The sequence below is a fragment of the Strix uralensis genome, chromosome 15 (genome assembly GCF_047716275.1).
Source record: "Strix uralensis isolate ZFMK-TIS-50842 chromosome 15, bStrUra1, whole genome shotgun sequence".
Taxonomy (NCBI): Eukaryota; Metazoa; Chordata; class Aves; order Strigiformes; family Strigidae; genus Strix; species Strix uralensis.
In genome coordinates this window covers 16,142,070-16,169,735 of record NC_133986.1, presented here as the reverse complement: position 1 = coordinate 16,169,735, position 27,666 = coordinate 16,142,070, and the positions used below count along the sequence as shown (strand labels likewise).

Here is a 27,666-nt window from a genome sequence, read left to right as displayed (position 1 = left end):
GTATCCTAACTTTCCTGTACATCTTTGAAAATCCTCTTAAAGTCTGAACCAGATTATTCCCTAATGTTACACTTTTAAAAATAGTATCAAGTATTGCTTTGAAGGTTTCATTTATTAAAGTAAATTCTTTCTGTTACTCTTCTCCTCATTTTTTACATCCTGTCATAAGTTTATTTTCTCACCTGGCATTCTTCAGACACACTCAAACTGAGAAGTGTGGGGAGTAGCAGATTAGTCCATCTGTTGGCAAGGGATGCTTGCATGGATATTATTTTTACCTGATTAACATAGCTCAGCTTGGATTTTGGGAATAGCTATCAAATGAACTGAGAGCAAAGCTTTCTGATGTGGTTGTGATTTTAGTGTGGCGCACAAACCTCCAGAATGGTAAACCTTGTAAAAGTGACAATCCTAGCCCTGCTGAAGTCACTGAGAACTTTGTTATTGAAATCAGAACAGGTAAAATGCATATGATGTCCCTTTTCTTTACTTATGCTAAACTGTGTGTCTTCTACTGACCAGAATATTTTCTTGGTTCTGTGATGCACCAAGTATTCTGCTGCCTTTTCTGTAGATTTATCAGCCTCTTCTCTCCCATTTATCTTTTTTCTGACTTGTTACCTGGTCAGACCAAGTCCTGCAAAACTTCTGCTCCTGTCCAGTGTAGTGTAAGAGGGACATCATGTATCTAACGACTAAGCCTCATGGTAAAGGATGCTGGAAGTCTCACAGTTCTTTCTGTAAGAGAGACTGCAATTTCTGTGCCAATTTAAAGTGAAACCATTCGAACCCATTAAGATACAAGAGAAATGTGATCAGAATTAGACATACACATGTTTGAAGCTGTTATGAGGATGGACAGCAAACAGTAAGATAACATGCACAACAGTATGGCAAACGTATTAAAAAGTAGAAAAGAATATTAAACTGTATGAAAAAATTACCTCCGTTATCATAGGTTCTGGGAATCCTAGTTATGCTGGGTAAGTGCTGTAGGACTATGTCTGGTAGCTTCATTGCACTAGCATCCTGTAGAACATTTTTGGTGTTCTCAGAACAGAGTATTTTGAGCCAAAGTCTTGAGTATTTGCTCATAGGTGTGAATACTTTCTGAGATGTTATTTAGCACTTCTCAAAACTGAAACTTTAGCCATACCTTTTTTAGGTCAATATCACATAGTACAGAATTTTAGCATATTTAAGAGAGTTTTATTTCTGTTATGCAGTCATTTTGTTGTATTTTTAATTATAGCATAGTGATTGTACTTTAAGATACATTGTGTAAAATAATTGATTTTTTTTAAAAAAACCACTTGTGTTTGTTTTCTGCAGCTCAGAGAAAGAATCTCCTATTGACACGGAATTCAGGTACACTTCCAAAAATAATGGGAACCTCCAGTGGTCCCTTCCAACCCCAGCCATTCTGTAACTCTGGGAGCATTTTTCAGAAGTGTCTGCACTTAATGAATTATTCCTCCTTAAAAGGCAAATGGATTGTCTCTGTATGCAGCTACTGCAAGATTTAGAATTGAAAACAAGCAAGTGACCCTTGCAGTTTAATAACAGCAGAAAAGTATGCTCCTGAATACTCAGGAGTGGCAATATCAGAATGTTCTATTACCTATGTTCTATTTTCAGGCTGAAAATAATGGAAACATATTCTTTTGTTCATGCAGTAATAGTATAGGACAGGACAGTACACATTTCTCTCATTTGGAGAACATTTGATTTTGAGTTGTTGACTGATGTTAGAAATTCATGAATTGTGCAAAATAATAAAGATAAACCTGTAGTCAGCAAAACAAAACACCCAGGGAAGTCTTTGCAATGTATTACTTCCTCTACCATTATAATCATAACTGTATTGCATTTTAAGTGCATCTCTTTTCTTTTTAAAATCTCCAACATTTCAGACTTGGTAGGTTGATTAAGGCACCAAGATTCATATATGTATGTCCCTTAACTAGTCTTATGTTCAGTGATCTTGAATGCATACTGAGCCTAGTGGACTTAACAAAATGAAATGTGAAGATAGATTAATAACTTTAAACAAACAATCTTGACAATGTTGTTTCTGATTCTAAATTAATGAACAGGCTTGATGCTGTATTAGTCAAAGCACATAGTCTCTAGGGAGCTCAGGGAAGGTTTTCCCTACTTATTGTGAGGTTGGATTTTGCTGTCGGCCTCTCTGATAATTAAGAGGCTATGGTTAGTCTGTCTTGTGTTATTAAAGAAAAAAAATACTCCACTGTTGAAAATGCAAGTTTGTTTATGCAGTCTGGGGGTAGGAGGCAGTTACTTCCACACGCAGAATAAATTCCTCATAAGTCTTTGTCTGTTAAGCCATTTGTTTGCATTCAGTGTTGTAAGTGTGAAACCTTAGGCAGGTTCAAGGCAGGTTTTCAGAGAAAGTGTTGCACACTCTGTTTCAGAATATTTTGTTCTCTGGATTTTTGGCCACGTGTCTCTCAGTTTCATTAAAAGTTTTGTTTGCTTGCCCCTTTACTGTAAAAAGCGCTGTAGATATGCAACAGATTTCTCCTGTGATCAAGTACTTGCAAGATTTTTGCTTATGTCAAAATATGATCTGCCCTGATATATCATCCTAGTGTCAATTTGCAATTTAGATTAATTTAGAGGGGTTTACTAAATTCCAAGTCCTAAATGAATTTTGGCAAACTCATTGCTTGTTCCCAAATTTCTTGAAGTAACTAATTCTCACTGATGGCCTAAAAGCAGTGTGTAAGCCAGACGTGGATGGTGTTCCCAGGCAATTGTGCTGGTTCTCAGGATGGAGTGCATCTTACTGGCAGTGCCGCTATCTTCACTGAACAAAAGAACACTTTTTACAAAAGTTGTAAAAACATTTTCCTCAAAACTTTGCTACTATTTTTCAAAAAATAAATTAGAAGTAACTTTTAAATCATATTGAGAATTAAGAGCAGCAGAGGCACGGTTTTGAGGAGGGGAGGGGAATACATGTTCATCTTGGAATGCTCAGAGCAATTTTTTCTCAATCACTGGGATGAGAATTTCATACTAATTGAAAAAATGCTTCCCTCTTGAGGCAGAACTGAATGCTCTTTGAATTAAATTTTGGGGCTGCGCACTGGGCTGCCTAGGGGATTATTTCTGACTGTTGTTGTTTTGGGGTTTTTTTCTGTTTCATTTTCCAGTAAAGAGAATTCATAAAATATAATTAAATTCTAATGAGCCATCAGACATTTGAACTTGGAATCATGTTAGCAGGGTAGTGTAACTGTGTGTTCTTTCAGGTCATCAGAGAAAATTAGATCCTATAATGATTTCTAAGCAAGCTTGGCGAAAGCCTGAAAAAATGAGCAGGGCAAGTGACCTTAACTCCTGATAAAAACAGATAAAGTGCCTGGTGTATTTTGACAGCTTATGGTTTGAATTGCATTCAGGTCCAACTAGAAAGAGGCTGCTGTAATGGCTGTCTAGCACACAAAGGCTACGTTTGGGTGAGAGGTCCTATCTTGTTATTGGATTAGCTGATATAGCTGGAAAGAAAACAGATATGCTTTTAGGTGTATGATCCCTCTTTTGGCCCCTTTCTGGGGAAACGGTGATATGCCGATGAGTTTTCCAACAGTATCAGTTGCTCTAATAAAAAATGTTGCCTTTCTCCCAGCTCTGCCTTACTGAGGTCCTTGGTGCACAACAGCCAACAAAAGCACTACTACTTCACTAGTAGGCAGATACTTTTATTTTTAAATAGTAATAATAATAACCCCTATGAAATAAAATATGTATGGTAAGATCCTGTTGACCATACCTGATAAGTTGTCCCTTCTGATGGTACATTATGGGGGCAGTTCCACAGGGAGGAATTTAGCAAATATTTTTTGTCTGTGTTCTCTTTTCTTGTCTTTATAGACTTAGAAAGATTTCTACACATTTACTTTATGACTCAAGTTTGCTTCTCGGAATGGGGAAAATAAATGTGTTGGGGGTGGGGGGGAATTGCCTTTGTGCGTGTGTGGAGTTGTTATTTTTTTTGAACACCTTAAAAATATCTTTTTAGAACATCCCTCCTGAAATGTGTTGCCTAACTAGTGATCTGCTATACAGTTTTTTTATTAGTCTATCCAAACAGAGCTGGAATTCAGTCTATGGTAGTTTTCTTTCTGCCATCCGTGCTGCTCAAGAGGCAGCTTTACTGAGCTAGCCTCTCCAAAACCCACCTCACAGCAGAAAAAAAGGGAACAAACTGAAATTCAGTTAGGTGAACAATTTCAGTATACTGTTGGAAGTTTAACTTATGTGTTTCCTTGGTGGGAGAGCTATTGATTGTCCTAAAGAAATGCAAGAGCATTTTTGAAGACTAAATACCAGTTTCTTCCTTTACAAGAAAGTGGTTTCCTAAAGCACCTACTGCACTATAATCTGGGAACTCTGTGGTTTTGGTTTTGTTTTTTTCCCCAGGAAAAGAGGATCAGTAGCATATGCATCACAGAAGCCTTGGTTGCTCAATGCCACAGTGGAAGAGAATATCACATTTGAAAGCCCTTTTAACAAACAGAGGTAACAGGTTTCAGCATTGTTACCGCTTTGCTCCCCTTTTAGCTGAATAATGGAGTGGCATAGGCCTCGGTTCACCCAAAGGTCCCCATCTCCCTCTAGTAACAAACGTACTGCACCTGCCTGAACATGACAAAAGACCGTCAGTTCTGCACAAGTCCCCCTTTGACCATGTTTTTCCTGAAGGACACAGGGGACAGAGTTCAGTCTCACTTCAGCTTAAGTATTAGAAGTGTTTTCATTTCCAAGAACAGTGTTTATTTAGCATGCAGGATTCTCTTCTTACACCTAATTGACTACTTTAACTGTCTTAGAACGACATTAGCCATTTGGGAGTGAGAATGTTGTTTATTACAGTTTCAGTGTTTGGCACATTGTGAAGGATTAATAGTCTGCCTTTTTATTCAGTACAAATGCCCACCAAACATTCCAAAATATTTAAAAGTTAATTGCTGGTATTCCATCCCTCCGCCCTTAAAAGAAGTGGTTGACTATGTATTCACATCCTACGCACATTTTTTCTGTCATCCTTGGATATTGAAACAAGAAACTAAGGCCCTGGACATGAAAAAAAAAAAAAAAAAAAAAAAAAAGCTGAACAGAAACAATATACCATGGAAGAAGTTGTGCTTGTTTTTCCTGGTTTTAACTATTAAATATTTTTAATTAGGAAGCTGACCTAAGATGCTTTTTCCTAGCTGAAATACTATTTACTTGCCCATGATTGAAAAAGATCCCATTAGAACAATTAGTGCTAACAGATATATTTTCCACTGTGTGATTTTTCCAGCTGGTTAATTTTTGTTCCTCTGCAGGTGGGAAATGTGCTTCTTTAGCAGTATCTGTGTGGATTTTGCGTTACCTTTTTTGTTTCCGCAGGTACAAAGCAGTAATTGATGCTTGTTCCCTCCAGCCTGATATTGACATTCTCCCTCATGGAGACCAAACCCAGATTGGAGAGAGGGTCAGTAAACAGCTAGAGGCTTCTATTTTTGCTTTAAATATAGAGAGGGGTTTTTATTATTTTGTTGTGTTTTTAAAATCTTACCGGTTATTTGGCAACAAAGGTAATCTTTTAGTTAAGTGTATGTTTGGGTCATTAGTCTGAAAGCTTATTGCTCAGTAAACATGGAAACACTGTCATTTATGTGAGATGCAATGGTTTAAATGTGCTGCTATCAGAATGTTTGACTAATTCCGTGGCCGCTATCTCAGATATCCTGACTTCACAGTGCATTTTTTTGTTTCTTTAGGAGTAACATAAAAATAAATAATGCATAGATTTTTACAGCCCCATCATTTAAAACAGGGCAGGTGTTTAATCAACAGCAAGCTAAGATTTATCACATCAGGACAGATTAGGGAGTGACAAGACAGGAAACAGAAGTCACAAATTTGAAAACAATTTACTCTGGCACATACTGGCATGGTCACAAACAAACAAAACCCCAAAATACCCAACAAACCACCCCACACAAGGATGCATTTAAGGATACATTTCCATGCCTAATCTCCACACTGGCTACTATGTTAATTTTAAATGGATTAGCTCCTAACCCAATTCGTGTAGCCAAACAAATGGTTTTTAGACAGGAGGAGGGAAGTGGAGGGGAGGGAGAAGGTCGGGTAGTGTCTTTTGGCAGCAGGACTGGCTTGTGAGAGCTTAAGGTGTTTGTGAAGGTGCAGGTGGATTGCAAGAAGGATGAGTAATTTAGAAGCAGGGTGGTAGCAGGGGATGAAGGGCTGAAAACAAGTACAATAGCAACCACGTAATGTTCATCTCAGCATGGTCTGATCTCCCAGCTAGCAATTACTGATTACAGTATATAATAGAGCTGATACAGTATGACAGCATATGATTATAAAAATAAATAAAAAACAGGACACAGCCAGACTCATAAAGCTAACTTTTGAGTAGAAATCTAGTTTAGACTGCCTGCAGAATATCTATGCCACCTACATCATTATGTCACCACAAACCATTAAACATTTCCCATCCCTCTGGTATGTATGGAGTAGAGCTCTGGACAGAGTGCTCTGGCTTTTCTAACAATTTGTGTACTGTGTTCCCAGCTGAATTGCAGGTCCACACTTTTGAAAAATTTCTCTGGGTTTCTTTGTCCAGAAAGTCTTCTGTGGATAATCCAATCAGAATATGAATATTCAGTTGATGTTTTTGTAACTGATATCTTTTTTCTCCTGCTTGTCTCCAGGGTATTAATCTGTCTGGAGGGCAGCGCCAACGTATCAGTGTGGCAAGAGCACTTTACCAGCAGACAAATGTTGTGTTCCTGGTGAGTAGGTGCCATTATGTTTATGCTCCAAAACAGAAGCACGAGATGCAAGCATTTAGCGTATTTCATGGGTAACATGCACAGAACGTTGTGCTTCACTGAGCTAAGCCAAATGAGCAGTGTTTATTTTATATCTGTTGTTAGCTAGCTTGTAGGTAAGAAGCATTTTCTAAATGTTGCTGGCACACAGATAGGTATTAGCATATAGATTGAAATGCTGATGCTTCCCCTCTCAGTCTGTTGAAATTTCTTTTTGACCCTTGTGTTTATCTTTGGTACTTAGAAATTTGGTAGTCTCAGCCATATTCATGAAATTCCAAAGCTGTCTCAGGCCTAAAATTAATGTTGCCCTGTGTCTGGGGTGTTTCCTTTCTGCAACAAACTAAGCTGTCTTCCCACCCTGAACTGCTTGTTGTATATCCTGTCCCAACTTCAACAGAAGTGCTATGGAAAAAGGAGTGAGAGCAGGCTCTAAATCTTAGTAGGTGGGAAAACAGATGCATCCTACACACTCACTAGTAGTGAGCTTGCTGGCTTTCCAATTTAGGATTTCCTTCTTAAACTCAGTTTTCAAGGAGCTTTGAATCCAGCTGTTACAACAGCAAGACATTAGTCACAAGGGATTAGAAAAACTGTGCACATTAGAGGTCATCCCTAAAAGTCTGGGAGGTTACTTAGACCTTTCCCTGTAATTAGGCTAATCAGTATGTGCTTGCTTCATGTGTAGGGCATTTCCAGGCAATGACCAAAATGCAGGAGAGTAAAGAGCAGTTGGGCCAGGTGCTTGCAAGATCCGGTATTGGGCTGTAACTTGGTTTTGTCACTTTTGTACTTTTGTGCAGGACACTCAATAATCTCCTAATAGTAGCAGGTTCTCTATGGTTTGATAATGTAAAAGTACCTACAAATAAACTTCTTTCCAATTATTAATCTTTCAAAAATAATCAGGAATCCTCTAAGTTGTTATTTGCAAACACTCTCACAAGCAGGCACCTCATATTCAATAACCTTTCGTATTCTCTAAACTTCTTGTGATAGTTGCAGATATGAAAACAGGTCATAGGATAATTCACTACACATTTTATTCTTAATTGCATTCATTCACTCAGCATGTTTTATTTGTCGCATGTCAGACTAGTTCTGTAGCATGAACTGTTTTTTTTTCAGGTGTCTTGTACTCAGTGCATCATTATAATCATACATGGTGAGTGCCACCTTAACGAACAGCCTCGCCTGACTCCACAGTGCGATGTCGTGTTCTGTGACCTGGCATTTACAGTTCACAGAGGTGCAGCGTTGCATACGAGGTGGCTGGGCACAAACTTGGGGCTCAGAATGGTGTTTAGGTCTGTGCCAGATCAGAAGAGTGCAGCAGTACAGCTGACAACATACACCCTTGCTCAGTGAGCATAGCGCACACGCAGTTGCACACACGTTTTTGAGAATAAATTCTGTATCACAGTCAGAAGTTACTGTGTTTCAAAAGCACTTTTGAAGTGCTCTGTGTTATGATGCTCTGATTTATTAGAATTGCAAAGATCGTGTTTATCTTACTGTTGATTTCAGATATTTTTTGTTTTGTAGATACATGAAAGCAACAATACTGAAGTATCTAATGCAGTAACAATATAAATTGTTGCAAAGTTGAGGGGAATAAAAGTTCAAAGGGATATTGATATTCTAAAGCACTCACCTCTTTGCTTATACCTCTCCCAAATTAACAGGTGGCAATGATGTCACTCAGAGAACAGAATTAATTCAAATTCAGGCCTACTTTATCAGAAAGCCTCTGGAGAAAACAAAATTTGATTTTTAAGAAATGCTAGTTTTAGTGAAATGTAATGCTAAGTATTATATTACACTAAATATAAGTATAATACTAAGTAAATGCTACAGCCAGTATCACTAGTGCAAGCAGAAAGAATAGATTTGTAATTCCATATAAATAGGATTAGGTAAAGAAGTCCCCCAAAAGATGGTACAGATTAGTTTATGCCTAAATTGGTTGCATATAAGTTGTTGATTCAGTAAGATAATCTAGGTCATAAATCAAGCATCTGAGCAGAGTCATCAAAACAATCAATATGTCTCCTTTTGTGATTCTTCGTTAATAGAGTTTTGATTTATGGATCAAAAAGGAAAATATCAGAAGGCAATTATGTACAAGGGAAATCAAAACGTGCTCTTTGTCGCTGTCCCTGGAGCAGTTATCTCCTATATGCCAGGGCCATACATTGCAGCATTGTCACCCGTTGGACAGAAGCAATGTGCTGTGGTTCCGCAGGCTGTGAAACACACCTGTTGAGAGGAAAGCCCCCCGCAGTCATAGCATTGGCACAGCTGGCGGGACCGTATGTCTGAGTACTCACTGCAAAAAGACAGTTCAGGTTTGTTGTTATGTGATTCAAGAAAAATCATTCCTCAGAACAATTCTGGTCTTCTGCTGGCTTCTTTTGATTGTCCGTATTGATCTAACTGGTTTTACCGGTATTAAAACCTGTCAGCTTCCTTAAATCCTGTAAGTGCTGGCTCCAAAAGCCGACCTCTTTGCCTCATGACAGGATGATCCATTTTCTGCACTGGATATCCACCTAAGTGACCATCTCATGCAAGAAGGGATCCTGAAAATGCTACGGGAAGACAAGCGGACCATTGTGCTAGTAACTCACAAGCTGCAGTACTTACCCCATGCTGACTGGGTAAGAAAGCTCTGTCTGGTTTTTCTGAGGAAGCAAGAATATGGCACAAATCTGTCTTGCTACAAACAAGGCTTTTGCTTCATCTTTCCACCAAGTGGTAGTTTAATGAGAAGAGACAGAATCAAGATCTTCTGCAAATTAGCCAGTGAGTTTGGGGTGCCATAGTTTTGGGATTCCCATCTTAGGACTCCTAAGTAGGTTGGATTTTCATAGAGCTGATACTTAATACTCTCATGAAAGCAGGCAGTGTTTAAAATATATTGAGTGTCCAAAACCATTAGTTATATTGGAAAATTTTGCTCAAAACAGTGAAATATTTGAGTAACATATTCACCTCTGCTGGGTTGTTACTAGGAATTTGTCTGTACTGTCACAGAGAAAGGGTGTGTTAATGGATATTGAGGTGCATGGAAATAGAAGGAAAAAAACAGTATTTCCTTGTGGTTAGTACTAGTGCATTATGTGTCAAGAATGTCTTTAACCTTTGTATGTTGGCAAAACTTTAAGAAATGTGTAGTAATCAATTGCTTTGTTAGGTTTCTTTGTTATATCTTGTAGTTTGCAGAAAAAAAAATAAAGGTATGCTTTCTATAAGAATTTGCAATTGCAAGTGTCAAAGATGAAGCAAATCAAGTAGAATATGGAGGTTTGGTTTTTTGGATTTTTTTTTTTTTTTTTAGTTCACTGGTTCACACTGGCCTTGCACTTAGTTCTCCTATGGTTGTCCGACTGCAGCATCACAGGTCATCTTGCCCTTGAGGACTGATGGCTGCAATTATGCCTGCTGGCAGGACTTCTCTCTCATTGGCAGCTCGCACGACTATAGCAGCAGTTACTCTGTCTCAAGAAATAATTGTATTTCAGCTGCTTTCTGTTCTTAGTGTTGGCTTGCTATAAAGTTGCAGATAGACATTAATCTTGTTCCGATCATGTTTCTGGTGAGCAGCATTTATCCTTTATGGTGTCTGCTGTGACCTTGACCCTCAACTGTACACCTTTAAGGATTACTACTGTTCTCAACACAGCTCTGGTTTTCTGGCTAGTGTCTCTCAGGATACAGGAATTTTCTGCCTTCTTCCTCTCTCTCTGAGGTCCGTTTTGGCTTCCTCTTGTTCAATTGTTATATATTTGCATTTTTTAAAATATGCACAGCTATGGCCTTGTATCAGTATAATCTTTTTTGTTTTCTTTATGATTGGCAGACCGATTTGTAGGTGTTCATGTGTTATGAGATACTCTGAGAAATATTTATTTGTTTAAATCTTCTACTTGGGTTTCAGTAATGTTTTATAAAATATACTGTTCCAAACAGCCTGTAAGACAGGAAGGATTTGTATGAATTAAGTTTAAAATTTTTTAAAAGTTATTAAGAAATAGTTCGGGGGTTTTTCCTAACCACAAGTCTCATTAAGCCTTAGTAAGTCTTACCCAATGGAGTGCAGCAGGTATATTTATTTTATTTTATTAAGGAATTTTAAATAAAAATACAATTTGAAGTATATGTGATGGCCCTCCTAAATCTTCACAGCAAAACCCTCAGAAGAATTCAAGGTCCAGCCCAATTACAGATTTCCTGAATAAATTGACCACAAAAAGATCCTTGTTTGCTTTATTTTTTCCTTTCCTCTGGTATAAATTCTTAGCAATAACTGGAATAGATTATTTCCCCAGCCCCCACCCCCCGCTCGTGGAAATTTGAGTTTCCAGGGAGAGAGAAAAATAAATACTGCATTAACTATTGTCTAATGGTGTCACGTGGGTCTACAGTCCACACGCCTCATTTTCCAATTTTCCTTGTCAGATCTAAAGTGAAGGTAGTTATAGTGTGTGTATAATGTAGTCACACTGATACAAACCTGGAAACCACACCCTTCAGACTTTTTCTTGCATATATCATTTTTTTCAAACTGTATCCACTATTTATGCTTTTAAAAGCTTTAGGGGATTCAAATTCCCTAGGTTTTCCTTATCAGGTCCATGATATCAAACAGACGGTGGAGCCAGCATGCTCACATCTAATTGCCTGAATGAGGGCAAAACATGCTGTGCAGTGTGTTGCTAAAAGCCTTTTCCTTTTAGGAGGTAAGAGAACTCTAAAATCTTATCTTGCTAATGACTTGTATTTAGGAAGAATAATACACTCTCCCATCTGCTGACAGGCACCCTGTTCTTCTTCCTTCTTGGTTAAAAGCATCCTTCCTTTCTGAAAGCATGAAGTGTAGGAAGTTTCTGGTTTTGCAGCATCTCGAGTAAAGGGGATAGAGGCGAGATAACGTCACTGTCTTCTTAGAAGACAGATTTGTTCACAGAAATATTCTTTATTTAAGAAAAGAAAAAATTCTGTCCAGACACAGCAATGTAGCTTTAAAATAAATACAGATACATGGCTATTTGTCTCACCACTTGTATTTCTAACTTTTTAGATAATTGCAATGAAAGATGGTAACATCCAGAGAGAAGGAACACTTAAGGACATTCAGAAATCAGAGACTGAGCTCTTTGAACACTGGAAGACGTTAATGAATCGACAAGACCAAGAGCTGGAGAAGGTTTTTGATGGGCAGGGCAAATGACATTTGCAAAAAATGTGACTTTTTTTTTCTTAGGTTGAAAGCATTAGAAGGATTGATATGCTCTGTGTGATTTCTAACTTAGTATGAATGTAATATTACTATTACCATTATTATTTATCTATTAAGATAAATTCCTTCATCTGGACATCTCATACTTCCTTGATACAGTTGCCTCTGATCCATTCTTGATAGGAAGCCCTGTCAAATATTCTTGTCTAAGGAATATTAAATTGGGCCATTTTAGAAAAAGCATTGGTAATGTGCAATACTGACAACTGCTTCACTAAATATGCCTGAATTTACTCTTTGCATTGGGTAGAAATTTTTCAGATGTACCTATATCAAGCTCTCTAAATCATTAACACATTTTGTCTTTAATACTATGACACAGGAAGAACAAGATATTAATCTTAGTTCTTGTTCATGGATATTTGTTCAAGTTAAGATTCCAAGAGGGTTGGGACTGACAACCTGAAATTCATGTCAGGTATCCGATTTATGTCCTTGGGTTTTACACAGAGGTAGCAAATCAATCACTTCTGACTGCCTGCTGTAAGATTCTCACTTCTATTTTTCACTGATTTGCTGATTGGGAACAAATTTTGTCAGCTAGTATATTTTTTATTAATACTCTGGTTGAAAACACATGAACTGTCCCTTTTTTAGGAGACTATTATTGAAAGAAAAACTGTTTTGGAAAGAACAAATCTCCGGAGGACTATGTATTCCCGTGAAGCTCTGTTGAAAGATGATGAAGAGGATGAAGGTAAAAGGGCACCCTTTGAGCCCAGTACCACTACATCACTGTTTCACAGTTAAATTATATTAGAAGGAATTAATATAATTCAAACTGGCAAGAGAATAATAATTTTTCAGGTAGATTGTGATTCATAAGAGTGCTATTTCCATTGATTTTTTTACCTCTGGACTACAGTGATTTCAAGCATTCAAAAGTCATAGCTTCCTCCAAACTTTTGAGGATTTTTCTTGTACTTGGAACATGATTTGATAATGAAGGAGGAATAATACTGAACAATTTATGCTGGGTGATCTTCAAACCTGTCAATAGCTAAATACACTTGTTTAAGGTTTCACAAAAAAAAAATTGCCATTCATTTTTATCAAGCAAGTACTTTTAAATTGCAACAACATGGCTGAAGACATTTATCGCCTAGTGCTAAGGTTTTTTGCATCTTTTTATCGTGAATTACTACTGCCTTTATTAGGGTAATACGTGCATGCCTGAGCAGGTAATTTCACCTTAAAGCCACTCTATACCCTGTACGATAAGACCTGTTTTGTAGCTGCCACTTGCCAGTCCCTGTGCAAGGTGTGTACGAGTAGGTCAGTGTGGCTGTACTTTTTTCTTGCACATTGCAGAAGAAGTAACAGAGAGCGATGACGAAGACAACCTGTCTTCAGTGCTGCACCAGAGGGCGAAGATGCCCTGGAGAGCCTGTGGCAAGTACCTCAGCGCAGCAGGAATCCTCCTCCTGCCACTGCTGGTTCTGTCCCAGCTGCTGAAGCACACGGTGATGGTGGCCATCGACTACTGGCTGGCATGCTGGACCTCAGCTGCCATTTCTGAGAACACAGAGCCAGAGCTGAAGAACTGCTCTCATGGTCAGGTATGCAACGCCTCCTACACCTTCCTCCTATGATTTAACCCGTGATCTCCCACTGTCAACCTCTGCTCCAAGATTTGTATGTGATGTGCTATATTTCTAGTAGTAGAGCCACTCCAGAGTGTTTTGAAGGTCAACGCATTTTCAAGTACACAGTGCAATAAAACTAACAGCTAAGTTTTGTGCGTTGGGTTCTCTCTTTGCTGGGTTTGTTGTGTTTTCATCATCTAGCTGATAAGCCTAAACCTTGGTCTCTAAAGTGATTTTGATATCATAGTTCTTTTTTAATTTTTCCTGTAGTGTTGCATTCTCACTGCAAGTAGGGCTTTCAAGTTTTGTAACATGTGGGAAACACAGATTATTTTTTTTTTATGATCATCATGCTTCTTTGATTGATTTTTTGTGTGAATTCCCCGTGGAACTGACCACAGTGTTTCCTATCAGAGTACTCTGTACGTATAAAGCAGATGTGGAGTGATTTTGTTAGAACTGCGATTGTTTTCTTTATCAGGATTTAGTGCCTACAAATAATCTACATTAATGTTTGGGAGGTGCATGTATGATTTCACTGGAGTCATGCTTTCATCTCTAAAAGATGCTTTAGGGTCTTAATATGAAATTAGTATTTCAAAATATAAAATATGATACTCTGTTCCTATTCAAAAAATAGACCAAAACAACAAAGCCATAATAAATGCTTTGAAGATGGGTTTTTCCTTCAGATGAAATTATCAAATATATCTTTTCCAGGTATTTTAGTAATTTATGATTGTAAATGCCTGTTTAATCTCTTATTTTCATGCAAACACTCCCCTCTCCAAAGGATAATAAACTGTGATTTAAGATGGCTGAAAATCATTGGCAGTTTAATTTAAGGAGGAAAAAGGATTTACTCCTTACATTTCAGTCCTGTGTTTGTGTTCTTACAATAAATTTTAAACATAATTTACAGTGAATAATTTTGTTACTCTTTCTTTGTTTCTTAGGATTTCAACCATTCTTCATATTCAAAAGTTTTCAGCATTCTCTGCTGTCTTGGCATTGTATTATGTCTTGTCACATCAATAGCGGTGGAGTGGACTGGCTTGAAAGTCACCAAAAAGCTACACTCTTCTTTACTAAATAAAATTATTTTGGCTCCAATGAGGTATTTCTCTGATTGTAATACAAATTGTATTGTAGTAATTTCGTGTTTCTTAGTTCAAGGCAGTCTTCTAAGCACAGTTTTTATTTAGTGACTGTGAATCACATTTTTTTTTTTGATGTGTCAATGAAAATCAGCTGGTATCAAACTACTGAGCAAGTTTTGAAAATGGTGAGCAGGCTGCTCAGGTTCCTAGATGTTAATCAAATGCTTCTCCTGCCTGACTGTGACTTTAGAGATTTGCTTCCTTGCATGTTTAATTTCTCTTTGCTGTTTTTAATTAGGAAGAAAACACAATTATTGATCAATATGTTATACAGTTCATTCATAGCATGCATCATAATCTTAATCACTGGAAATATTTACTGTCAGGCAGTGATTGTGTAAGCCTATAAAAGATAATGAGCTTAGACAAGTGTCATCACAGGCATCACTAGAGTACACTGAGATGCACAGATACCGGTAAAGGCCTTTGTTGTCCTGCACAAGTTTTCTTTCTAATGCATGAAAGTAAAGTTGTGGCTTGATTCAAATCTGCAACTGTTACTAAACATTGGGAAAAATACCTTCTTATCTTTAAGCTAATTGTATTAGACCCAGAAATCATGGAGAAGTAATACACAGGGAAAACCTCAGATAGTTTTGTAAAAACTTTTTTTGTTCAGATAGAATTAGACTTCAGGTTCACCATGAGTTATGGAACAATGGACAGTTACAGAGCAATAATGAAGTTTACATTTTGCATATGCAAATGTAAAGGAAAGGTTTTTTAATATATTATTCCAACTGTTCTTAGTTTTGCATTTCTGTTCCCAGAAAGATGCATGACTTGCGATTTAACTTTGCATTTTTTATGAATTGAAAAGGCCTTAAATTGCAAATCTAGAAGGACTTTTGAAAATGTAATCATGTGATTTGCATAGCTTAGGCAGTAGAGGGAGCTGATGACATGTTTGCTGTTGCGTTACATTCAGGACTGCCATTTTATTGAAAAGCCATGGTTACAGGGCAAAATGAGAAACTTCACTGTGGTTATCAATTTCTGTGCTTCTGTCTCTGATACAGTACCTAGCTTAAGGAAGACAGAAAAAAAATTTAACAGTATTCTAGTATCAGTATTATCATCTTTCCCATTCCTTGTCTCATTCTAGGTTTTTTGAAACAACACCTCTGGGAAGCATACTGAACAGATTTTCAGCTGACTGCAATACCATCGACCAGGTACTGAATAAATATATTCAAGCTGCCAAGTTATCCTATCTTTCTTGGTCTGAAAGACTGGATTTTCATTTCTTGTATGCATTTAGATGAAGTTTAGAGATGATCTATAATTTTCATTACTATATCAACTTCCCTCACGATTTTCTAGGCTCAGAATTAATTCCTCATCCTAAATGCACATTGAAAAGCCATTTATTTGATTTAAGATGCCCTGTACAGAAAAGGGGAGCGAAATTAGATCAACGGTGATATCCCCAAATTAAGAGGATCTACTTTTTTTTAAAAGTGGGTAAAGACACATATGAGCAAATGAAATGAAAAAAAGGCAAGTGCTGTTTCCCAAAATAGAAATGACTGAAATTCAGATTATTAGTATTTACCCCAGACTGCACAGTTCATAGGATCAATGCAGATGCTAAAATCATCTGTTGCATCCCATCTGTAATCCTTTGACGTGAGAATTGTGGCCCACAATGCAGACATGGGAAGCAGCCTCATAGAAATCCCTTCAGACTTTCCCCAAACCCAGCAGTCAATTCAAAAGCAGACCTATACATTTAGTGCTTCAAATCCTCAGATTTTTTTTCCTGTTTAAGTGGGGGAAAGGAAAATGAAATAATGCTGTTTTAAACTTGGTAATTCATGGAAGATTCTGTGTGCTTATTCTTCTTTATCTATGCAGCACATTCCAGCTACCCTGGAGTGCTTGAGTCGCTCCACTTTGCTGTGTGTATCTGCCCTTGCTGTCATCTCATACGTCACACCAATGTTTCTCATTGCCCTGGTTCCCCTCGCAATCATGTGTTACTTCATCCAGAAGTACTTCCGAGTCGCATCACGGTAAGAGCATAAACCAGTGTCGTTCTGGCAATAGAAACGCCTTCTGCAGCGCATGATTGCATTGCAGAATTGTAGTGCTGGGGAACTTCATGTTTAAATTTGGTCCCGTCAAAGCCATAGCCCTGTCCAAAGTGAGCCACATCCACTGTACTGAAAATGTGTCATTTTAAAAGCGCCTTTGCAGCTCTTCAAGCAGATCTTCTGGGAGGCATGAGCAGGGTCTTTGTCCCTGATCAAAGATTCTTACAAGTTCACAGGACACAAAAAAACAACTGGATTCTGTCCTCCCAAAGGCTGCATGCTGGGCACGTCCAAGAAAATGTGGTGACAGAACAGGGGAACTGATGTCTGCCCATGCAGGTGGAAGCAGAAATCTGTAAAGCCAGGGAGAGCTGGAGAATGCAGTATAACCATGGTGGTACTGCTGCCCATTCCAATGTGCACGAGCATCCTCTCTTGTTCTAGGTGCCTTTTAGTTTTTAAAAAGCTGAAAAATTTTAGCTATATCTGTGATTTTCCTCCTTCTAAGGTCACAGAGTTTCCCTCTCAGAGGTGCTCAAGAATCACTTGCAGCATTGCTGCGTTTATCCCTTCATGTATGCATGGATCAAGAGGGAGTCTGCAACCAATTTACCTTCTGCTGGAAGGAACTGAGACTCAATACTTTCACCCCACACATGCTTCCGCTGATTTGGTGACTGAACATGAGATTGAGAAGCACAACCTAATGATGAGTGCGGGCTCCCATTTACTCTATGGAGTGCATGAGCTGTACTGTTAGCTCAGAGAGAAGTTGTGCTGTCATCGGGGGATGAAGAGGGAAGAGAGAGGAAGTTGCAGTTTGCCTTCTTGAGTTTTGCCTAACTCGAGCTCTTATTTGCAGTATCCCATTAAATTTTTATTCAGCATAGAGCCAGAACAATGTTTAATTGAATAAACAATTGAGTATAAGAAATAGGAATATAGAAGAAATGAGGGAAGGCAGTGAAGGGAAAAGACCTATTCAGAACTCCAGCACTGTTTGTATTCAAATTTTAAAAGCAAAATACTCCTGGGTTCTTTGTTCCCTGCTCAGGAACATGAAGCACTGCCTCACAATCTATCTGAACCTTACATACGTAATCATTATGATCATACTCCCTGGGCCTGTTTCAAGAGAATAACTGCACAACGAAACTGGCTTTTTACAAAATTCTTTTCATAACCCTCTCCAGGGACCTGCAGCAACTGGATGACAGCACTCAGCTACCATTACTCTCCCATTTTTCAGAGACTGTTGAAGGTCTTACCACCATCCGAGCCTTCAGGTATTGTTTTTTTGAGAAACATACATTACCTTGCTTTTGAATATCTATCTCTGATTCTGTTCTACAATTGTGCAGTTATAAGTGATGGTTAGTTGGATCACCTGGAAAATCCAGAGTCCCCAAAAACTGGTAAGGGGGAACTCCAGAATATTGAAGAACTTTAAGCATTTTCCGTGTGAAGGGGTTGCCGTAGAAAAACAATCTAATGTGTGTCAGCTGCCCTGCGGTAACTCTCCACACACTTGCACGCAGCCTGAAAAAAAAAAAAAAACTCGTGGGCAAATGAGATTTAAGAAGCTGAATTAGCTTGCAATTACTACAGCATGTGGTGTGGCAGACTATGTGCTTGGACAGTTTCCACAGAACAACTGATATGCACTAACTTGTTATGCCAGAGTAATTGCTGTAGGAGTTGATGTCCTGGTAAGATAAACTGTGCATGCTGGTGACTTCAGAGGATACAATAACACCCTAAATTATTTTTCCAGGTTGCTAGCTGAAAATGTGGTTGTTTATACTGATTTTGAAAATATACAAGCTGGAGACAAAGTTTTTCACCTGATAAGGTGCCTGGGTGGTGTATCTGGGTGACAGAAATGGCAGTCGTGCTGCGACTGGTAGAGGTACCAACAGAACTACTGCCGAGCTTCCCAGCTGCCTTCCCCACACTAGTGCTGTTCTTGGCTCTTCCCCCTTGGCTCAAACGTGGCCAACTGTCTTCCACACCCATCTCATCTAGATGTCTACACGTTTTGCCAGTTAATGATTACTATTCTGTCTTTGAAACGGTAGTGGTTATTCCTCCTCACTTATAATTTTAATTTTGTAATAGAAGTAATGCACAAAGTTAACTTTTCTTAAACTATTCTAAATAGGATGTAAATAGCTTAATGAAAGAAGAACTAATTTATGAATTTGTTTCTTTTTGACTGAAGATAACTTCCTGAAGAGTGGTAGAACAGGATAGTATTTTCCATTATCTATTACTGTTATTGGACATTTAATTCGTTAAGTGCCAACAGTGTTCTCTAGTTTGTAGATATGTCTATGTTCGCGTTTAAGGAAATTCAATTTCTCTTTTAATTGTTGCTTTTCTTATTTATCCATATATTCTTCTACTTCATCAAGAGGATCTTTAGAGTATTATGGCTGTATATTTTCAGGTGTTGATACACTAAATAATATTCAATGCAATCTAGCTAATATTTTCAGTCTTTTGGAATATACCCTCTTGATTCTTCCTGTCACCGTAAAATGGCTTCCTCTGTCACAGGATTGTGTTTGGTGCCTTCTTTTTCGTAAATCCTGCAGCCACTGATGTATCTCTGACCCAGACAGCCATGTGTGTTCCCCAAGTTCTGTATTCCATCTGCCTGCCATCCTCTCACATCAGCTGGTAACCTAGCTATTTTTAGAACTGTGTAGCTTTTCAGCTGCCTAACATATTACCAGGAGTAGAGTTTAGACTTGCTAGCTTGAGCATCCCTAAAAATAACACAAATTCAGGAATCCAGTCATTAAGTTAGGTGCCAGTTGCTCCTGGAGTGTCCTTACCCTTGGTAATTCTCCATCCAGCACTTACTCAGAATGCATATGGAAAAATGTACCAAAAAAATCCGGGGGGAAACCAGAAAGACAGCTACTGCTGCAGCTATAAATACACCTTCAACAGATGTCCTGGCCTGATTTATAGTTTGCTGTCTGGCACCTCAGATAGCGTTGGTGTTAAATAATCAATAAAATGTAAATGTGAAGGCTTCTGCAAAGACTAGTCTGTATTCCGAGAGGCCTGGTAATCTGGGGACACTTTGTGAAGAGAAATTCTGGTATTTCTGCAGTACTCCACCAACAGTGGTAACTTTGTCTGCATCCCAGTCCATGTGCATAGGCATGACTGGCTCATGGTGCACACCTCACATCTTCTAACGTGTATCTGCATCACAAAATACCTCATGGTATAGAGATACAAAAGATAAACATGACTGAGTTGGCTCCAGGAGCAGGACAGCCATCTCTGCAGGGTAGGGCACTGAGGAAAGGCAGGGCTCACGAGCTCTGGCACTGCCTGACGCTAGTGCTGGCTCTCAGGAACACCCGCTGCAGGCTGTGTCAGCACACCGACACGCTCGGAGCCAGCCCAGGCTGTTCCCCATCACACACAGCAGACATGACTCTTACCTCTTGGCACATTGGCTAAGTTGTGAACAGCTAAATTATTTCCACAAAGTGGTACTTATTTCTTATCCTCAAAGTCATAAATGATTTATGTAAAGTCATAACTTTATTATACTGTACTCAGAAGAAGGATTAAGATACTCTGCAGTGAACAAATTTGAAAGCTTCTCTAAGCTATGTACTTTGTACTGAAACAAATCTCGTATCTTTCTCTCATATCAGTATAAGGAGAGCTGAGTTTATAAATAAGTGGTGCTTGTTGCAACCATCATAGTTAAGGATATAAATAGGGCAAAGTTTTATAGGGGGAGATTAGTAGGTTTGTTAAACTTGCTAATGTAATAAAGTGGGGAAAAAGGCAAGCTTTGGGTGCTTAAACTAGATCTTCAGGCCTTCGAGCTTCTATTACTACCATGGAAAAGGCTTTTGAGCCAGCCTTCTCCTTTATTATTAGACATAATTATTGATACACTTTATTGTTAACATCACATTAATTTACACCTATGTAAATAAATACGCCCAGCTAAAAGGGGTGACTGGCTGACCTGGGTGCTTGCCAAGACCCCAGTCTGAATAGGTATAGCAGGGAATCATCTTCCATATCTGCTGAATTCAAGGCAGAATTCATTGTGGCAGCTATTCTGATGAGTGGGTGCAGATCCACTATAATAAACTGTAAACAGACCTATTTGTCATTAACCTTATTTTGTATTCTGTGGCCAATTCATTTAGGGGGCTGGGGGAGAACACAGTTCTTTCCAGCCTGTTACTTTTTGTTGCACCATGTGCTTGAACTTTTGTTTTCCAAAGTGCTCCATTTGTTTAGTGATAAGGACAAACATGTTTGTCTAACGCTGGAGCTACGATGACTGGAGGTACTTTGAATTTATACTTTATAAATGGGTACAATTTAGGCACTGCAGTAGTATAAATTTTAAAACTTGAGCTTATATTATTAACTGAGAAGAACTGTGTTCTGCTGCATTAATAGTTCTTTTCACAAGTACATGCATGTACTATTCCTCTCTCATATATATTTTTATTTTTTTAGTTTCAGAATTGTCTCTCTTAGAGTTGCCATGTAATAAAATACATTTAGAAAATGCCCAGTGTGATCCAGAATTCCCATATAGAGTTTGATCAATGCAATAACATCCATTTATTCCTGAAGATACTTTACTAATACAGCTTGCATGTGTCTAATGTCTACAGATGTCACTGAATTATTGATAGGCTGATTTAGACCCTGTGTCAAGCTGTCCATGAACACATACCCCCAGAAATTAAATTTTTTCATTTTTCCAAGACTCCAAGGCGTGACCCTTTTTTCTTTTTTTTTTTCCTTTTTTTTTTTAGGTACGAAGCCAAATTTCGACAAAAACTTCTTGAATACACAGATTCCAACAACATTGCTTCCCTTTTCCTTACAGCTGCCAATCGCTGGCTGGAAGTCCGCATGGCAAGTACATTATCTTTGTGTATACACAATGAATTTATCTGCCTTAATTCCAAGCAATCTGATGAGGCATCCAATAGTTATCCAGCCTCATTTGGGTTTTGAGGCTGTACCTTTACCCTTTATATCTGTCTCTATCTGTAATGAACATGTGCCCGACCCAGCCTGGAAGCTGAATGAGTATGAATTTTCCCCATAGCCTGCAGCTGTTTCTCCAAGACAAGAATAGTTTTTATAGGTGACATTGACTCCTCTGTGTGTGACGAGTGATCAGAGCTGGTCAAGCTGTGTGGCCAGCCAGGATGCCTTTGTGGGACTGTGTGAGTCAGTGTCAGCAGGCCTTTGCCTTGTGGCCTCCCAAGAACATTTCACCGTCTTGGAAGCTCTCTTAATAAGCAGAAGGATGTAGACAGGTTTATGCCTGTTTTGGGTCATCTGAAGAACACCAAAGCTATTCAGGTGCCTGTTTCATTAGGGCACTCAGTAAAGTGGCCTGGCATGAGAAATTATTTATTAAAAATAATTCCTTGAGAAGCAAATCAAGGAGTGTTATGTTGTGGGCGGTGACGTTTGTATCAGAGTTTGTTAGATTCAGGTGTAGTACCACTGTTGTGGTAACATGGGCTCCTTTTACATGTGATAAGTGTATGTTAACTCATATTTCATGTCACGCTCTATACCTCCATTTTGGACTCCATTTTAGCTGGTACCTTTTACTACCTAAATTCAGATATTGAGTATGACTTAAATAAAATGTTATTACCCTTTTATATGTTCAGTGCTGGGCCATCTGAAGTCCCTAATTCTGATCAATGCCTATATCACTAAACAGTACAAATACAGGCGAGTGACAATTTCCCTCCTTGTCTGTGGGAAGTCAAATCACTAATGATTTAAGTTAAAGCAGTAAAAGCCCCTCATGGGTGGACACAGTCCAACTAATAGATACGTGCTGTGCAAGAACAGCTTATTTGCACAAATATGGATGGTAGCCACTCAGTGGCAACAGTGGTGCCTCCCAGCAGTTCAGCAGCAGAGCGGAGCTGCTCACAGATGGGATCACATGAGCATTTCCCTCCCACCCCAGGTAACATCAGCTGCACGCTTTCAGCCACCTCCATTACATGCTTAAGATACCTGTGTTGACTTCTCCCAAAGAAGATTAGGAGTGTTGGTGCAACTCTTGTGTACAACAGCATTTCTAAACAGCACAGCCACGCTAAGGCAATAACAGGTTCCTAGGCAGGGTCTGTGTGGAGTTCTGTGGTGTTTCCTGCCTGTATTTCAAACTGTGCAATGGGTTTGTTATTTGGTGTGCAAAGTTATGAGAACATTTTAATCATTTGTAGACTTATAGTGATGGAGCTTATTCATATTCCTTCAGGAGTACATTGGAGCATGTGTGGTACTCATAGCAGCTGTCACTTCTATTACCAGTTGCCTGTATAGTAAACTCCCTTCAGGACTTGTAGGCTTGGGACTAACCTATGCTCTTATGGTAAGAATCTCAGGACCCTTTCTGTCTCTCCCAAACATTTTTTTGTAATTCTTCAGGGCTCAAAGATGAACAGGAAGATCGAAGGTGTCTGTACATCTATAGTGGGTACTGTAACATCACTGAAACCATGTGTTAACTTCAGTTCACATTCAGTGGTTGACATATTTGAGTGTGTGCTTTCTTCAGTTTTTAGATAAAATATTTTTTTAAGTATTAGTTCAAATATGTCAACAAAACATGGCCAAGTTGCGTCATGTCTTTTTATATTGTCTTCCATTGTGAAGAATATTTTTTCAGCGCATCGGTTGTAATTATGCCCCAGTACATCATTCTGGACTGTCAAACCTTAAGTTACCAAGATGATGTCTCTTCACCTGTCTTTACTGTTCCCCTCCCCCTTTCGTGTCGGTGTAGATCAGATCTCCATAGTAGCAAAGTATCTGTGCACTGCAGTTAGGAAATTTAACTTTTAGCCATTGTTGTCACCCTGTGGATGTGTACTGTACAGTTCATTCACAGCTTCAGCTTATTAAGGCTGAACAAGTGTTACTGTGGAGGAGTATAAACTGCATGCTGGTCAAATGATGCAAACTACTTAAAATATGGAATTTAGTAGTGTATTTGCTTTACATCAGGTGTCTAACTATCTGAACTGGATGGTTCGTAACCTGGCTGACATGGAGATCCAGCTGGGTGCAGTGAAAAGAATCAATGGCCTTCTCAAAACAGAAGCTGAAAATTACGAAGGGCTCCTTTGTAAGTGCAGTTTTGTGCAGCATGCAGGAAGAGCTTGCTGAAATTTTAATGATTTTATGGTGTATTACCATGAAAAATGTAGTAAATCACTTAAAGAGCTGATGAATTTATTATGAGAGGGTTGGTGGTTTGGTTTTTTCCCCCTATGCTCTTGGTACAGCTTCCTCACAGATTCCCCAGAACTGGCCAGACAGAGGAGAGATCCAAATCCAGAACCTCAGTGTCCGATACGACAGCAACTTAAAGCCAGTGCTAAAGCATGTCAATGCCCACATCTCTCCAGGACAGAAGGTAAAGAACTGTAGTGATTTTGAGAAGCTTTTTATAGACTAGCACATCATAGAAGTCAGGGTTGAAAAAACATGCCACAGTATGTTTTGATGACTGAATTACAGAATTTTTGCTCCAAAACAATATAGTGCACTGGAAAGAAGTCTATGGGTTTCTTAGTTGGTGTATTTAGGCATACAGTAGAGCGAGAAGTTAGAACTACACACCACTTCTCAGTATCCCAGTGCCCTGCTGTCAGCATGCGGTGCCAAAAGAGGTGACAGTGACCCCTGACTGTTGTTAGACCTAGTTTCCTTCACTCCCATGTGGCTCTCTTGCCTTTATTCCCATCATTTCTCTTCTGCTTCATGGCGTCTCTTTTCTCTCTGTTTTTCTCCTCTTAAGTCCCATTTGCCTTTGTCCTTCCTGCTAAACAAGGCCACCTCAGGGTCCTATGTTTTGCCTGCAGCACTGCCTAGCCCTCCTTCTGCTCCTCTGTCACTCTTCTATTGTTCCTGTGTATAGGACTGGCCTTGGTTTATCCCTAAATGCTCAGACCCCTGAAGACAAAGAGGGAACTTAGGGACTCTGTTATGGCCAGTTCAGTTTGACTGAACTGTCAGGAGGCCACAGGGATCAGAACAGCTCCACCATCACTCATCCTAAGAGTCAAATACAGACACTGTCCGTGTCCGCTCACCTGATGTTGATCTGCTTTCTGTGTCACAGATCGGGATCTGCGGCCGAACAGGCAGTGGAAAATCCTCCTTCTCTCTTGCATTTTTCAGAATGGTTGACACTTTTGAGGGTAAGATTACACTTTTTCATATCAGTCAAGCTTAGCTCCTGACGGTGCTTTGATAGTCCTTTCCTTAACAGCAGCACCTTTGAAGTTCGATTTTTGAATCTGCAGGACACACTCTCTGGCCTTGTTTAAATACAGTATCATCTGTCAGCTGTGCCATTGATAAGCTGGGTCAATAAAAATTCTACTTGACAGAAGCAAAAGTCCTTTTGTGCTGTTAAATCACAACAGTAGGAGCAAACCATAAAAGGGGGAGGTGTTCAAGTACAAGGAAGGATCCACGCACAAGGCACAGATAGGGCTCACTGGGCCCAGAAAACTCAGCAACTGGGGACTGCAGTTTGGCCTGCTGCCCTGGAATTTCCTGCCATATTCCCTGCTGTGTGTGCCATGTCCATGTACCTCATGGAGTGTCTTCCTGTGCATCTCAAAAAATTTTAGCCTCAGTTTCCCAGCCACATCACCCACAGGACTCTTATGCAGAGCCAGACAGTTGTACCTGGAGATAAAATTTCAAAGTTCTCAATAGCAATTTGGCTTTCTGAAACGCTTGTTCCCCTTGGTAACTAGTCCCTGGTTCAAGTAACTTCTTATCTTGTTGTTTGGTAGATGTATATAGTGGTCAAGCAGACAAGTAGTGTGTCCAATCATTCATAAAAGATTACAGGTACACTTTGTATTCTTCGCAGCTGAGGTATAGTCTCAAGACAGTTGTGCTTGCTGCTTAACCAAAACTTGTCTCGTCAGTGAGTAAGGGGATATGCAGTTCAAGGCTTGTTCCTGCTGTACTGTTTGCAAGCTGAAAGTGAGGCCGTGCCTTTGCCAGCAGCTGTGTGGCATGGTGAACAGTCTAGCTGACTATCCATTTTCTTTTGAATAGGAAGGATTATCATTGATGGTATAGACATTGCTAAGCTCCCCTTACAGACGTTGAGATCCAGGCTGTCAATCATTCTCCAAGATCCTATTTTATTCAGCGGAACAATCCGGTAAGCATTAAGCACCAGTAATAAAAACCATAGAATGGCTTATTTGCCATGATATGTTATAATTATACCATATAATGACTCTTACAGAATTGCTGATAGCAAACTGTTCAATTCCGGTCTCCTCAGTTGGAGTAGGGGGATCCCTGCCTCCTGTCTGTGCTTTTTCCCCATGCCTGCCAGACAGCACCTTCCCAGTGCCGGAGCCTGGGCAGCACAAAGGCATTCCCTGCCTGGGAAGCAGGGAAAGTCACTAGTGATTCCTGCAGGATCGAGTAATCGGTTTAGCTCACTGACCCCATAACCACCCAGCACTTCTTGAAACCTTCTTTCTCCTGCATCTGTTTTCATCTGTCTGCCTTAAAAAATGAGATGGAAAAAATGCAGACTGAAAAACTAATGTAGAAAAAGGGGAAGCAATAGAACAATGTGAGAAGTACTGGGGGAGGTCTGGGGTATTTCCTGGAGCCTCTATCCGTGCTGATTTTCTAGTCTTTGAGACGTTTCTTTTTCTGTAAGAACAAATGCCTTGTTCCTTTTTTTTTTCCCCCCCTCTTTCTCTGAGAGGATGATGCAGTAGAAACAGTGGCAAAAAGCTCCACAGTTTCAGACAAATGTCCTTCCCTATGTCTGTGGCATTTACCTTAGAAAGGAACAGTACAAGCCTCAGTGCAGAGTTAGATCACCTGCAGTTAGTTTCTACGTAAAAGTCATCAGAGTTCACTGAAAATGATACAGGCTTCTGTGGTTTGCTGACTCCACACTAATACAGATGTCAGGATTATCTCCTGAACTTGCCTGAATAGAGCATGGTTCATTCATGTCAGATGAGATGACTGTATACCTTTGTTTCATTAACCTATTAAAAAATTTATTTAGCCCAGCATCATTCACAGCACATACAGTAGGAGTAAAAAGTAAAAACAAAAAGTATTATGTACCATTGAATCTTTTATTTCTGATTCTCATTCTGTATACTAAGATGATGTGAGATTCACTTTGTTGCTATCATTTCTGGGCTACAGCAAGCTAAAATGACATTCATCTGCTCATAAATCCAAGATTTGTTCAGTTGTAGTGAAGACTTGCATTTCATAATTCAGTATGAATCTTGGTTGTTCTGTTCAGCATTCCTATAGCAGTAAAGAACAGAGACACATTGGATTTAAAAGGAGAGATGGTAGAACTTTGGCTTTGTTAAAAAATGAATGTTAATTTAAACTGATTATATTCACAGTTTTTTCCTTCAGAGCTTTTTCTAGTAAAACATGAGAATTTCTCTACTTTATTCAGAACAAAATAAATTCTAAAACCACAAAGGTCTGCAAAACAGAAAGCTTTTCCTATTAGGCTCAACTGAAAGAGTAAAATTTTGTTCTTAATCATATTGGGATAAATGTTGGCCGAGTCCACAGAATGCAATGGATTTATACCAATGATAGATCAGAATCAGGCCCACCCAGATCTTTAGC

General features: G+C 39.1%; 1 protein-coding gene across 4 annotated transcripts in view; it reads left to right on the top strand.

The window, feature by feature from the left end:
• Positions 1–27,666, top strand: part of ABCC8 (ATP binding cassette subfamily C member 8) — a 78,835-nt gene that overhangs the window by 45,089 nt on the left and 6,080 nt on the right. For 3 of the 4 annotated variants that reach the window (XM_074884748.1, XM_074884749.1, XM_074884750.1), the window contains exons 18-35: positions 1,333–1,368; positions 4,450–4,548; positions 5,425–5,509; positions 6,759–6,839; positions 9,401–9,538; positions 11,962–12,087; positions 12,778–12,877; positions 13,492–13,739; positions 14,723–14,883; positions 16,032–16,101; positions 16,784–16,941; positions 18,156–18,248; positions 21,780–21,882; positions 23,264–23,377; positions 24,013–24,133; positions 24,294–24,424; positions 25,133–25,211; positions 26,089–26,197. In XM_074884748.1, the coding sequence (XP_074740849.1) occupies positions 1,333–1,368; positions 4,450–4,548; positions 5,425–5,509; positions 6,759–6,839; positions 9,401–9,538; positions 11,962–12,087; positions 12,778–12,877; positions 13,492–13,739; positions 14,723–14,883; positions 16,032–16,101; positions 16,784–16,941; positions 18,156–18,248; positions 21,780–21,882; positions 23,264–23,377; positions 24,013–24,133; positions 24,294–24,424; positions 25,133–25,211; positions 26,089–26,197 (2,052 nt within the window). Of the gene's footprint in view, positions 1–1,332; positions 1,369–4,449; positions 4,549–5,424; positions 5,510–6,758; positions 6,840–9,400; positions 9,539–11,961; positions 12,088–12,777; positions 12,878–13,491; positions 13,740–14,722; positions 14,884–16,031; positions 16,102–16,783; positions 16,942–18,155; positions 18,249–21,779; positions 21,883–23,263; positions 23,378–23,433; positions 23,483–24,012; positions 24,134–24,293; positions 24,425–25,132; positions 25,212–26,088; positions 26,198–27,666 lie in introns of those variants that run through there. The other variant, XM_074884751.1, reaches the window with a different exon arrangement.